The 13,876-nt window shown below is 51.5% G+C and overlaps 1 protein-coding gene across 2 annotated transcripts in view; it reads right to left on the minus strand.

The window, feature by feature from the left end:
• Positions 1-13,876, minus strand: part of NFATC2 (nuclear factor of activated T cells 2) — a 143,029-nt gene that overhangs the window by 37,469 nt on the left and 91,684 nt on the right. For both annotated transcript variants that reach the window (XM_019944039.3, XM_019944041.3), the window contains exons 7-9: positions 11,217-11,272; positions 10,410-10,536; positions 7,509-8,198 (exon numbers count right to left, since the gene is read on the minus strand). In XM_019944039.3, coding sequence (XP_019799598.1) covers positions 7,509-8,198; positions 10,410-10,536; positions 11,217-11,272 — 873 coding nt within the window. The remainder of the gene's footprint in view (positions 1-7,508; positions 8,199-10,409; positions 10,537-11,216; positions 11,273-13,876) is intronic.

Consider the following 13,876-nt stretch of genomic DNA (forward strand, 5'->3'; position numbering starts at 1 on the left):
TGCCAGCTGTCCCTGGGCCCGGGGCATCGTCCCCTTGTGCAGGTAAATGTCCCGAGGTCCCTGAAAGAAGCTTGGGAAGGAAACCTTGAGCCAGTGCCCTGGGGGCTTTGTCCCCTACTTTGGCTCACATGGAAGAGATGGGGCACACAGGCAAGTGGTCCTCATCGCCAAAGACCAGAAGAGCCCATTTTCTATTCTCCTATGCAGATATATCGTAAAAAATTTGAACCATGTCCTACAAGAAGTCAATTAAATTCACGAAGAAAAACAGCAGCTAACGTTTATCGGGAAGTACTTTGGGCCACGCCCTGTTCTAAAAGTATGATGCGCATTAACTCAATACATTCTCACCACAGCCTCGTGAGGGAAGAGCTGGGATCGTGTCCATTCTGTGGATGGGCAAACCGAGGCACGGCAAGGCTAGTCACTTGCCCAAGGTCACAGGGAAGTACGAACGCTGATATTCAAAGCTCCATTCAACATGTCTTACAGAGACATGGCAAGTAAGTCCTGAGAACCGGGAACAAGGCAAGGGGAAGATTCAAACTAGGCCCAACTGAGGAAAGAGAATGCCCACGGGCAGGCCACTACCCTGCACACATTTTATGCGGCGGGGCAGCACCTTTGGCTCCACCGCCTGGCAGCCCCAGGAGACCACCCCATGGAGAAATGCACAAGGTGTGGCCAGCTCCTCCCGGTGCACCCGAGTGGCTTCCGAGGGTCAAGGGCAAGCTCTTGCCGGCCGCCTAACCTCCATGGGCGAGTTTGGGGTTCATTCCAACCTGCCGTGTTCACTCCTGGGGCGGAGGAGAGCAGGCAGCAGGGAATTTAAATTGGGCCATGTCTGGGCCCCGAGGTGAACAGCACATGTACACTCCACTTCTCTGTAACTGAAAGGCAGCCTCTGTGAGCCACAGATCAGTGCGTTCTCTGGGGCTTTTCCCTACCTTTTTTCCATGTGGAGTATTCTCATCTAACAAAAAAGGTCAAAGTATTCAAGTGGCCAAAATAAAGGCAAGGCTGGAAAAGGCACCACAAGAAACTTCAAGGGAAGCAAGGTTATTACAATCATCACCATTACTATTAATGGAGCGAATATTAATCGTTGAACGTCTTTTAGGAGCCTTATTTCCAAGTGCAGATCTTAATGCATGCTTGGCAGTTTGAGTATCTGAACAGGAGGTGTAGTTTTCATGGGTAAGAAAACAGAGGCCCAGAGAGTTTAAGTAACTGGTCCAAGCAGGGGTCAGAGCAGCTGATAACCAAACAGCTTGCAGCCCCCTGGGTCTGCAGCCTGGAACCCCCATAACTAGGCACCTTCATTAGAACTGAGGGCAGGTCCCAAGGTGAGAAGATATAAAGTGAACTAAACTTAAAACCGCTTTGTAGGACCCCCTGCCCTGCTGTGGGTGTATAAACGGGTACAACCACTTTGGAAAACCATCTGGCAAGGGCTCCACTCCTGACCTGTGTGGGCAGCAAAAGAAGAGTTCAAGAGTGTTCATGGGGCTTCCCTGGTGGCGCAGTGGTTGAGAGTCTGCCTGCCGATGCAGGGGACACGGGTTCGTGCCCCGGTCCGGGAAGATCCCACATGCCGCGGAGCGGCTGGGCCCGTGAGCCATGGCCGCTGAGCCTGCGCCTCTGGAGCCTGTGCTCCGCAACAGGAGAGGCCGCAACAGTGAGAGGCCCACGTACCGCAAAAAAAAAAAAAAGAGTGTTCATGGAAGGCTTCTTCATAAAATTGGAAACAACCCCAGTGTCCATCAACAGGAACATGGACACAGAGATGGTAGAATGTTTCCCCAGTGGAATAATCCATGACAACAAAACGAACCTCAACTACAGCCACAATATTGCTGGATCTCACAAGCTAGTGGCTGCCAGAGGGAAGCCAGACACAAAAGGGCACAGCTCTGCGACTCGTTTCTACGAGAAGGCAAACTGAACCTCTGGGGTTTAGAAAGCAGGGTCATGGCCTCCTTTGTGGAGAAGGCAGAAGATTACATGTCGGGGTGCTCCTGGGGTGCTAACAAGATTCCATGTCACGCATGGTCTGGGTGGTGATTACCTGGGTGGTCCACCTGGTGAAATGCAGAATACACTATTGATTTCTAAGTGTGCCTATATTTCAATATTTAAATATATAGAAACATTCAAACGTATTCAGTGTATTTCAATAAATGATTTTCAAGTATGAAGAATGGGAAAGCAGATTGAAAAACAAACTGGTTTGTGCTCTTCCTACGTGTATAAACACACACACACACACACACACACACACACACACACACACCCGGCTGCCATCCTTACAAGCCACTGGCAGAGGCTCTGGCCAATCACTGAGACCTCATCCTTCTCCCTAAGACATTTCCAGAAAGGGATGGAGGATCTCCTTTGAGTCCCAGGCCTCATCCCCGTCCCTGGGTGTGCTTGTCCGTGGCTGAGTCTCGAGGCTGCCGGTGTAGGCTCACTACCCCAGAGCCCATGGTGAGATGGCCTGATGACCTGAGAACCCCCAGCTCTTCCGAGAACGCGTCACCTGAGGCACCCGGCAGGAGTGCCCTCCGGGTCCCAGTTCCCCAGTGCCTCTCTGGCCTGCCTGCCCCCCACCCCGCCCCATCCCGGCACTGCACGAACGCTGGTACCTGCTCCATGCAGGCGCCCTGGGCGGTAGAAAGTGGAGCCGCCCTTCAGTTCTAGGCAGGGGAGGGGATCAGAATTCCTTGTGAACTCATCACATTTTGGCTCTTCCAGTTAGGTTTCCAATAACCACACTAGTGGACGGAGGCACAAGGCAACCTTTTAAATTGTGCCTCCCCTGCCCCACCCCCAACATTCCCGCCGCGGGGCTCACAGTCTAGTACCTGGGTGTGTCTAAAGCGAGGTAAACCCTTTGTTTCCCACCTCTGCCTCCCTAGTGTCCATTTTCCAAATGCAGCCAGTGATCTCTTCAGAAGGTAAATCGAATCGCGCTGCCCTGCTGCCAGAAACCCACCGACACTGGCCCAGCCTCTGACCTCACAGCCTCTGCCGCCCGCTGCTCCCCAAACACCCTTCCCTCCGATGCTCCCCGAAGCCCCACTCCCTCAGAGCCGGCCTCGCTGTGCACTCAGTCTCAGGGGGCCAACACCACCTCCACCCGGCCATACTCCGGCTCCTGACCTTGTGTGCTTTCCCTCGTGGCTTTTTTTTTTTTTTTTGCGGTACGCGGGCCTCTCACTGTTGTAGCCTCTCCCGTTGCGGAGCACAGGCTCCAGATGCGCAGGCTCAGCGGCCATGGCTCACGGGCCCAGCCGCTCCGCGGCATGTGGGATCTTCCCGGACCGGGGCACGAACCCGTGTCCCCTGCATTGGCAGGCGGACTCTCAACCACTGCGCCACCAGGGAAGCCCTCCCTCGTGGCTTTTTATCACCACCTGAAATAAGCTGGTTTATTACCTCACATGCTAACGTCTGCCTCGTTTCCCCAAAAAAACACCCCACAAGAGCAAGGACTTTTGACTCGCTCACCAGCGTACCCCCTTAGTCCCAGAAGGGTGCCTGGCACAGAAAAGACAACCAGTTGATGCCTTTGGGTGAGAGGGAGGGAGGCAGGTGGAGGAGGGATGGAGAGGAGGGCTCACAGTTCACAGGATCGGGCTACTGCTAGGAGCTGAGGGTATTTGCCAGGTACGACCCGGGGCTTGAGAACAAGAAACTGGTTACAGAGGAGACAAGGGGACAGAGGAAAAAACGGTGAGTGTGCGTGCAAAGCACGCATTTCTCAAGAGTGCGCCTGAGTTGGGGCGGGCAGAGGAACACGAGGAGAGGAGTGAGGGTATATTTTGCCCTGAAATATCACTTATTTTGTTAGCTCAAAAAGAGACTTTTGGGGCTTCCCTGGTGGCACAGGGAAGAGAGTCTGCCTGCCAATGCAGGGGACATGGGTTCGTGCCCCGGTCCGGGAAGATCCCACATGCCGCGGAGCGGCTGGGCCCGTGAGCCATGGCCGCTGAGCCTGCGCGTCCGGAGCCTGTGCTCCGCAACCGGAGAGGCCACAACAGTGAGAGGCCCGCGTACCGCGAAAAAAAGAGACTTTTGGAAAACGTCTCAAGTCTTTGGAGTGGAGAAAGCAGAAGCTGCATTTTGGAGTTCCAGGAAAAAAGGGGGCCAAGACAGACGGCAGCGTCTGTGTGCAGGAATGCAGCTGGGGAGGAAGAGAGGTGGAGCCAGGTAGGATGCCCAGACCAGACCATGGATCGATCTGATCATTAGCAAAGGGTCGGGGAAAGATAACCAAACACTGGGGCTTCCCGGGATCACAGGTGAGCAGCGTGGTCCACTTCTAGGACGACGTGTTTGCATTCGGGCCCATATCCTCTGGTGACTCTTCTCTTTGCAGCTGCAGAACCTCCCTTTGACCCTCAAAGCACTTAAGCCCAGCTCTCACAAAGCTTCCAAGCAAAGTCCAGTTTGCCAAAAATCCCAAAAGGCAAATGAATGGCTGGTGAGAAATAGCCCCCAACTGGGAAGCACGTCCCACTGGAGCTTGGGCAGCCAGAGCTGTATTTTGTGGGGAGACCTCCTTTGGGGAATTGACGAAAGGGATGGAAAACGACCTAGGATGCCTCCCAAGCAGACTAGAGAAATGGCCCAGGGATTTCCAGTTTACCTGTCAGAAATGCCAGAGAGCTGAGGAGTCTGCGTCCCACATTCACAAAGCCAGCAGTGGAGTCTGAGAATGTTTCGTGAGTGCACAGGCCAGACGGCGTCTGTGAGAGGGATCTGAAACCCCAGCAGCTAGGAGACAATGCTGCACCCCTCTTCCTGGCGGCTACAGCGGTGGTGCAGTTCGGGGCTCACCGCTGGCCATCAGGCCACATGAGCACCTCCCCAGCAGAGGGACCTGGGCTGGGCAGAGCCTTGGGGACAATTCCAGTCAAGCACGGAACATCTAACCAGCAGCCACATTGCTGCCTTTTGGGGACCACACGGGTGGAGATTATTCCCCTGCCCTGTCATGCTCTGGGCCCAGGAACGTGAAGCCCCCAAATTGAGAAGACTGCATACAGCACATGGGACGGGGCGGTGCTTGTTCTGAATTCTCAGATTCCTTCATGTCATTTCTCCCGTACATCAGGGGAGACGGGTCCTGGGCCTGCCACGCTGTATAACTCCAAGGGCCCCCGTTCACAGAGGGTACAATCAAATACAATGTGAACAGCACCCCCTGGAGTTGTGAGGGTGATCAAGTAATTCTGGCAAGTGCTACCTCCCCCTCGTTTCAGAGATTGAGAATGTCCACTAGCTCAGTAAAGGCTCTGAGAAGTCCTATAGTAAACAAGGTTTTTAAAAACTTGGTTTTATCAAGTATTTTTTGCTTTCTCAGCCACAGAACCCGCATTGCAGAGAATACCTCCTAAAATCCCAGGGAACTGGGCTTATGGAGAACGTACTTAAGAAAAGCCTCCACCAGTAGAAGCAATTTCACTATCTCGGTTCTCAGAGACAGCCTTAGAGCTGACTCGTGTTACTGACCCTCTGGGAGATCGCCCTCACCACGACCTTGAACCTGCCTGTGTTCAGAAAGACACTTAGGAGGCCCCAAAGGGTCTCCATTCTCCGCTGCTTTCTCCGTAACACAAACTTCTGTCTGGGGCTACCACAGATACTTAAAGGTTACTCATGACCACGTGAGGCCCACTTGGAATCTGATGTACCACGGAGAACCAGGGATGGACTCCCACTCTCCACCCGAGATGCTCACCACTGGTCTACTATGTGGGATGATGGACAGGGTGAGCGGGAGGGACTGGCACATTTCTCACTCTAGACACTAAACCAGCGCCGGACAGAGTCCACGGGGGAGAGTGCCAGTCCCTGCTCTGCCATCATTTATTTATGAAGCACCTCTGCCCTGCTCCAGCCCCTGAGCGCACACGTGGAGAGAGGTTCCAGTTACAGCCCCATTCCATTTACCCTCTCACTCGGGTAAGGCATTCTGCATTAGTTGAATTTTCTACATGATAGCCCCCTTTCAGGTAAGCACCAAAACTTTATCTTCACCATTTTGGGTGTAAATTGTTCAAAAGTGGATGACACCTTGGTCTCTCTTTTAAAATGGAGCGCAGCGCCCCGAACTCAACCTGTGTTTGATTATTCAGGACAGATCAATTATTAACTCAGCAATACCTTGAGGTCAGCCCTGTAAGGCACGCGGGGCAGTCTGACCCTATACTAAGTGGCTCTAAGCATCTTTGCTGGATGCATTTGGGGGAAGTTTTTGAAAGACTGTTTTACTAGAGAGAGGACATGGAAACTACAAGAAGTCACTGAACCCCCAGATAACCCGGATCGTCAAAACTTTGCATAAAGGAAAAGTCAATGGTCCCCGAGTGAGCACCAAAGGATTCCTGCCGCTGGAGTGTCTGATAACCAGCACCTGGTCTTTGTGATAACTACTGTGGCTATTCTGAAGCTTTCTGCCTTACTTCCTACTTCTTGGCTGGGTTCCTGAGAGGACATTTTCCTAAATAATTGAGGTTTCAGGGTATATCAGATGCTACTGCCGGTAGAGTGGGAGGCCGGAGCTGTGGATGGCCGCCAGCGGTATAGGCTTTCCTTCTCCCATTCAGAAATTCAAACCACCTGTCTTCCTTCTTCTGGCGCCCCCAGGGGAAGGCTGCTCTGCCTGCCCCGCCCTCTCTGTCCTTCACCCGCACCTGGCTGACCCCAGGTGAGTCCTGCCAACACAACTGGCCCTTCCTCCCTGCGATCACAGACCAATGTCACACACACGGCCACTCCAACAAGACTACCGTCCAGCTGGGCCCCCGCCAACAGACTCAGGCGCCTACAGACACACGAAGCTGCCTCTGCCTCTTTTCATTGGTCCAGCCACCCCATCAGCTGGGCTCACCACAACGGAAGCCCGCTGCTTCCCTCCCATCAATGCGCGGCTCTGTTCCACTGGCACAGGGCAGAGATATGCCCGCAGCCTGCCCGCAAGCCTCCATTCATGCTCCCTTCCGAGAGAGCCACTTTTCAACGAGATTTCTCCTTCCCCCGGCCCCCTCCCCCTCCCCCAAACACACAAAAGAGGGCTATAAAGTGGGATTTTTTTTTTTTTCTTTCCGGGAATAAAAGGTTAGCTTTCCTTCCTTTCTGTTTCCCTATCCTTGGTCTAAATGTGGCAAGTGGAAAGAGTGGAAGCAGTTAAACTGACCCAGTTCGTGACCCGGGGGACACCCCTAGGGCCGGAAGTGCCCTCCTTTGCTCTTTCTGTTGCAATGGTTGTAGGGGAGCAACGAAAGCTCCTACCACCCAGCCCAGAACTCCTGCTTGGAGGTGATTCTCGCACAGAGTTGGGTGAGGCCTTAAAGGTTATCTTATTCAACTCCCTCAGATTAAGGAGGGGGACACTGAGGCCCAAACAGGTGAAGGAAGATACCCAGGCCGTGCAGTAAACTTGCTGGGGAGATGCTTCGGGGCACCGAACTCACGGGCCGTGAGAAAAACAAGCATCTTACCGTCATCCAGGTAGGTCTGGTCCAAGTTCTGCTCCTGTTTAATGGTCACGCCCGCGGGTAATACTTCCTTTTGGTCACTGACCGGAGGTCCGTTTTTGGCGGCTCTTTGGCTTGTGGCATTCTGCTGCTGAATGACCGTCGGGTAGGAGCCCGGGCTCAGCCTCTGACCTTGACTGACAGGGGGTGGGCCGGGCCTGGTGGTGCCGGGCGCGAAGTTCTCGCAGTACACGATGTGCTGGAACTCCTGGTGGCTTCCGCAGCGCAGCTGCTGGTTGGTGGGCGAGTAGTGGATCACCGGTGAGGCCTGCTGGTTGGCTGGACTGGAGTGGAGCAGGGCCGAGCTCTGGCCCTGGGAGCCAGCGTGCACTAGCACGGAGCGGTGGGCATCCGCGAGGGACAGGGGGGCGGCCATGAGGGCCGGCTGCTGGTAGCCCAGCAGGCTGGGGCTCAGGCTCTTGCTCCGCTGGTAGAGGACGGCCGCTGGGTTCTGCTGCTGGTAGCGGGTGTCGGGGGATGAGAGCCCTGAGCGGAATTGCTGGCAGGGAGCCATGGTGGCCACGAGGCAGGAGGGGGACTCGGCCACCATTGGGTGCTGTGGGTAGTAAGGCTGGCTCCCCAGGCCCCCGTGGGCAGGGCTGCAGATCAAGGTGGGGTCGTATTCATCAGTGGGCTCCGTCTTGATGGCTGGGACTGAGAGAAGAGAAAAGCACACGGGGTGCACCATTCTTAGTGCCACAGGGGTGCACAGAGGATTAGAAGACAGCGGTTAGGAACACGGCCTTAGGAGTCCACAAGGGTGGGATCAAAGATCTAGGCTCTGTCACTTATTAGCCTTGGGCAAGAGGCTCCCTGTGCAATTGTCTTAGGTTAGAAATTTTACCCTGGGTGATGATCTTGAACTATAGGTCTTTCTGACAGTGGAAAAGTGGCTGGTGGGTCTGTGTCAGCCCTTGTGCAGCCTTTTTGCCCAGGGGGAGAGCTCGGGGAAGAATGCTTGATGTAAAATTATGCCTCCGCCGCCTCCTCCTGCTCTGGCAGCTCCAGCCCCCTCCCCTGCTTGCTGTCCTTCATCATACTCACCACGAGCTGAAGTATCTGTGCACTTTACGTGCTCACTTATTATCCGAAACCCCCCACTAGAATGTCAGCTCCTCAAAGGGAGGATTTTTTTTTCAGTGCTGGATCCCCAGCACCTAAAACCGTACCTGGCACTTAATCGGCACTTAATCGGCACTCAGATATTTTCTGGACAAAGGAATGACCAAACGGTGACTGTCGGCCTCCTTAGTTTTGTAGTACTTTGGGGGAATGAGGCCTGCTGGCCTGGGCCTCAGTCTCCCCATCTGTTAGCTGGCAGGAACAATCATACCTACCCCATGGGGTTGTGGGCAAGATTAAACGAGATATGTATGCACAGTGACTGCATACAGTAAGTGCTCAATGTTTGCTGTTGTTGCTACTATCACTATTACTACTGTGAGTGTTGGTGAGGTCACCGTTCCTCTCTCCCCGTCCAGGACAGTCACCAGAATTCGTACATCTCCGACATCCTTTACCAAAGCATCACCAGGCCCAGGAACTGAGGAATCAGTTTTCTTTTCACTGGAGTAAATGAATTGGTGACAGGACCATAATAAAATTGTGGGGGGAGCTCCCAAATGCTGGGGCCTGGAGGGGGCAAAGGAGTTTCAGCATCTACAGCAAAAAACGCAGCTTTGACTCCAACTTCTCAGGAAGCCACTCAAAGACCGTCTCCAGGTACCTGGGCCTCGAGTTCTCACTCGAGCCAAGTTCAGGCAGGTGAGTGCTGATGCCCAGACCCAGAGAGGCCTCATCGCCACGCAGGAGGGGCGACAGCACGTGACACATAATTGAAAACCTCTATGTTACAAAGGATCGTTGAAGTGCGGTCTAGAGCCCTCCCAGAGATTCTCCCCCAGTTCCGGGTCCCATTAGGCCTCTGCCACTCAGGGCATGGTACACAGTCGTGGGACAATGGAACACTCACCGTGCCACACAAACCTGTGGACGCACGCATCCCACCCAAGCCAGGCCCTCACTTTTGTGCTGCCGGCAGCCCAGAGGCTCCATGTGAAACTGTCACAGGTTGGAAATTACACCCTGGCTGACATTCTCAGATTGTAGACTTCCTGGAAAGGCTGCTGGCAGGCCTGTCTCAGCCTTGGGAAGTTTGTAGCCTCTTTCTGCAGCCCTAACCACAACCCAACATATCAGTAATATCAGTATTACTTATGATCTGAATCCCCTTCCATCAGTATTATCTTTCATCTGCATCCCCTGTTAGAACATCGGCTCCAGGAGGGCAGGGATTTTTGTTGTGTTCACTCTTGTGTCTCCAAGCTAAAACAGTGCCTGACACTCAGATATTTTCTGGACAAATGAATGAATGCAAAATGGCTCTCGTCGTCCTTCTCAGGACTGTAGTGCTTTGTGAGAATGAGGCCTCCTGGCCTGGTTATCCGCCCGGCAACTCCATTTGGCCACCAGGTGACCACCTGATGTGGGGTCCCTAAGATTCCACATTTTAGGGCATATTCACCTTCTACTCCTATTGTGATCAAATCTAAACCAGGGATAGGAGTCATCAGTTTTGCCACCTTCTGGTGAACAAGTCTACATGTGCCCCATTATTATTCTGCCCTCGCAAGAAAATATTAATAACAACAATAGTTAATATTGTTGATGTGCGCCATCCTGAGCACTTCATGTGCATTTGATTTATATAACTCTTATAAGGAAGGTGCCATTTGACAGATGAGGAAACTGAGGCTCAGAGAGGTTGAGTCACCTGCCCTAGGTCACCCAGCAGATCGCGTGCATCCTCACCCAGAGGCCGATGCTGCCTCCACACACAGGGGGCCTGCGGAGAGAACTTCTTACCTGGATGGTAGGTAAAGTGCTGAGGCTGACTTCGTTTTCTTTTCCCGTTAATGACATAGAAGTTCACCTTCACTGATGTCCGAATGTGCTTGTTCCGATACTCAGGGATCTCAACGAAAAGCATGTTCTGAAAGAAAGGAGTTGTCAATAATTTAACTGCAACCACATCTAAGTTGCCATCCAAGGTCCTAAGCACAGTGAACCAGCCCATCTAGAAGGACTCGTGGTGGTGGGGGGATAAATTGGGAGTATGGGATTAACAGATGCACACTACCACATATTCAGTATAAAACAGATAAACAACAAGGAATTACTGTATAGCCCAGGGAACTATATTCAATATCTTGTAATAACCTATAATGGAAAAGAATTTTTAAAAGAAGAATATTGATATATACATATACATAACCGAGTCACTTTGTTGTACAACGGAAACACACGCAATATTGTAAATCAATTATACGTCAATAAAAATAAAGAAATAAATAAAAGTAAAAGGACTCGTGACACGTTCCGTACATTTACAGGCAAAATTCTAATTAAGGGGAAGCTGACTTTTCAGCTGCAGCGAAGAAAGACTTACCACTTACTCTATCAAGGTATATGAAGATGTCACTGCTACAAATCAAAAGGGCGTGGTGCTCAATAAACGTGTAATTCATTCATCAATTCAATACCCACTGAGTGCCTTTTAGGTCCAAAGCACTGGGACTTTGATGAAGGAAGGGGAAAGAAGAGGGAAAGAGAGCACGAGGGAGGTGGGGGAGGGGAGGACAGGGCATCCGGTCGTCGCGTCCGCGTGCTTACAGGCTGGCTCTTGTCTTTATCCACCGTGGCCTCCATCTCCCAAATCTGCTGCCCATCTGGAAAAATTTTAAAATGACAGACTTTGAAGGAACTATTAGCAACTGAGAATTTAAGACAAAAACTCACCAACTTATATATATCTTGGCTTACGTGTTAGACGATTTCAGTAAAGTACACCTGTGCGTTTGCATTATGGATGCATATATGTACATATATGTATTTTTATTTCTATAAATGCATATTTGTTTTTGCAAAGAGAAGGCACCTCAACAACAGAAAACTGGGCAACAATACAAGATAAGGGAAAAAACAGAAATTGCCCATCGTCCCAATACCACTATCTTTTTTCTCTATATTTGAATGTCTACATATCTTTCTTTCTTTTAAAAAAAAACCAAGTATTGTTATACGCTTTACTTGCTAATACGCTTTGTTCAACCAAAGACTATTTCCAAAACACTCTGCATATGCCAAGACTGTCACAGGGGCCCCATTACAGATCCCTGGCTGTCCCAGCCATGACTTCTTCATTGTCTGAGAACACAGGTGGCTCACATATTCTGTCCTAAGAGGCTTAAACAATGTCCTGGCTCGTGAGGCCTTGGAGTGAGTGGAAACACAGGCACCCACCCTTCACCTTTCAGTCAACAGAGAGCCTGGCTCTCATGTGACTCATTACAACAGGCGCTGAGAGGTTTGCTCAGGGGTAAACCCTCCTCCCCTGGAGCAGGGCACTGGTTCCCCAGTTCGGGGCCAACAAGTTGGGCCAAACAAAACTCTGCATTTGCAAATAATAGATTTTTTTTGCTGACCACCTACATCGGCCAGTGGCAGTTTTCAGCTGAAACAAATCATTTCCACAAGTCTTTCCAGGGTGTTTTGTGGAACACTCGCTCTGAAGAATATTAAATGGGTTTATGACAAAGGGAAGCAAGTTCTACCAGCTAGTAAGAATTTGGAGAAGGCGGAGTCAGAGTCAAGTGGGTTTCTTTACTGCAGGATTTCTCAGAGCCTTTAATCTGCTCAGGTGCAGCATTAACTCTCCAAGGTGGGCTGCCTATGCATCATGTCCTGACACTTAGCCAAAGCGTCCCGCCTCTTTGTAAGCACTATTAGCAGCCTCTGCGACAGGTTAGCTTTGAACCCATATAGTCTCGGCTCTTAAGCGTCACCCAAAGAAATCGGGTTTCTAAGCATTATTTGAACTTGTATAGGACATATTTCCCCAAATAATAACTAATAAAAGATCTTGTGATTGCTACCAGAGCTAATGCAATCTAGATGATCTGAAGAAAGAACAAGCGCTGAGGCAGTTGGAGCCTTCCCCAACAAGTCAGTCTGCAAGTCTTGGCCTTACAGTTCTACTCACTGCAATCCCTGAAATGACTAAGGAAGACACAGCTTTACGTCCAAAGGGAAGAGGAAAACATGGTTAGTGTACCAACTCTCGCTATGGTGTGAGATCCCTGAGGGAGGGACCAAGTTATAGCTGCCACAGTCTCCCCAACACCCAACATACTGTAGGTGCCGAGTAAACATCTCACGTCTGAGCATACAAAAGTGTCAGCAGCTCCAAAGGCTGCTCATGGGGCCAGGATGAAGCCAGGAGCTGACACCAGCCACTGCTCAGAAGGAAGCAAGAAAGGATAGACGGATAGATGTCAAGGAATTTGAAGTTCAGTCATCAAGATAGGGTATTTCCAGTGTGTAAAGCCCGGGACAGAACTCTTCAGAGAAAACCCTCATTTCTTTATCAAAGACAGGTCAAAGGTCATCCAACAGAGACAGTACGAGCTAGGCACGGGTCCTCATCAAAAAACCACGTCTCGGGCTTCCCTGGTGGCACAGTGGTTGAGAGCCCGCCTGTCGATGCAGGGGACACGGGTTCGTGCCCCGGTCCAGGAAGATCCCACATGCCATGGAGTGGCTGGGCCCGTGAGCCATGGCCACTGAGGCTGTGTGTCCGGAGCCTGTGCTCCGCAACGGGAGAGGCCACAACAGTGAGAGGCCCACATACCGCAAAAAACAAACAAAAAAAACCCACGTCTCTATTCACTAACTGCAGTGCAAGCTCTAAGTCAGAAGATCAAGTAATAAATTAATTGAGGAAATGAACAGCATGTCGACGTCTGGTGTGTCACCCTCCCCCTAGCCTCTCAGGGGCTGAACTGAGTTCTGCCACTGATGGTACCATGGCTCTTTGGGTTTGGTTCATTACCATGTATGCGCGTCACTCACTTAGAAAAGAAAGGCCCATTTTCATGTCTCAAAATGGGGAGGAGAGAGCGAGAAGTACCCAGAAACGTGACTGGGAAGTATTGAGCTGGGTCCATAAAGCTGCCACCCAGCTCTCTTCCTTGACTCACGCCAATAAGCGGGAGATGAAGCATAGAAAATACAAAATGACGGTGCGATGAAAAGGGTGTCACCGTGAGGAGAGTCCTCAAAGTCCCTTCCCCTGGTCTAAGGACCCGAGAGAAATGGAAAGGAGCCCTTCTCCCCAAATTTCACACTTGTCTCCATCTCCGGTGAGCGTACATAATACCCAAAACGCCACGCAGCAACAGCCATAGAATTCTAGGGTACAGGTGCTAGACAGTAGCCTTAAAAATTAGCCAGCCGAACACCATCAGATAGGGAAACTGAGGCCCAGAGAAGGA

Source organism: Tursiops truncatus, chromosome 15 (genome assembly GCF_011762595.2).
Source record: "Tursiops truncatus isolate mTurTru1 chromosome 15, mTurTru1.mat.Y, whole genome shotgun sequence".
NCBI lineage: Eukaryota > Metazoa > Chordata > Mammalia > Artiodactyla > Delphinidae > Tursiops > Tursiops truncatus.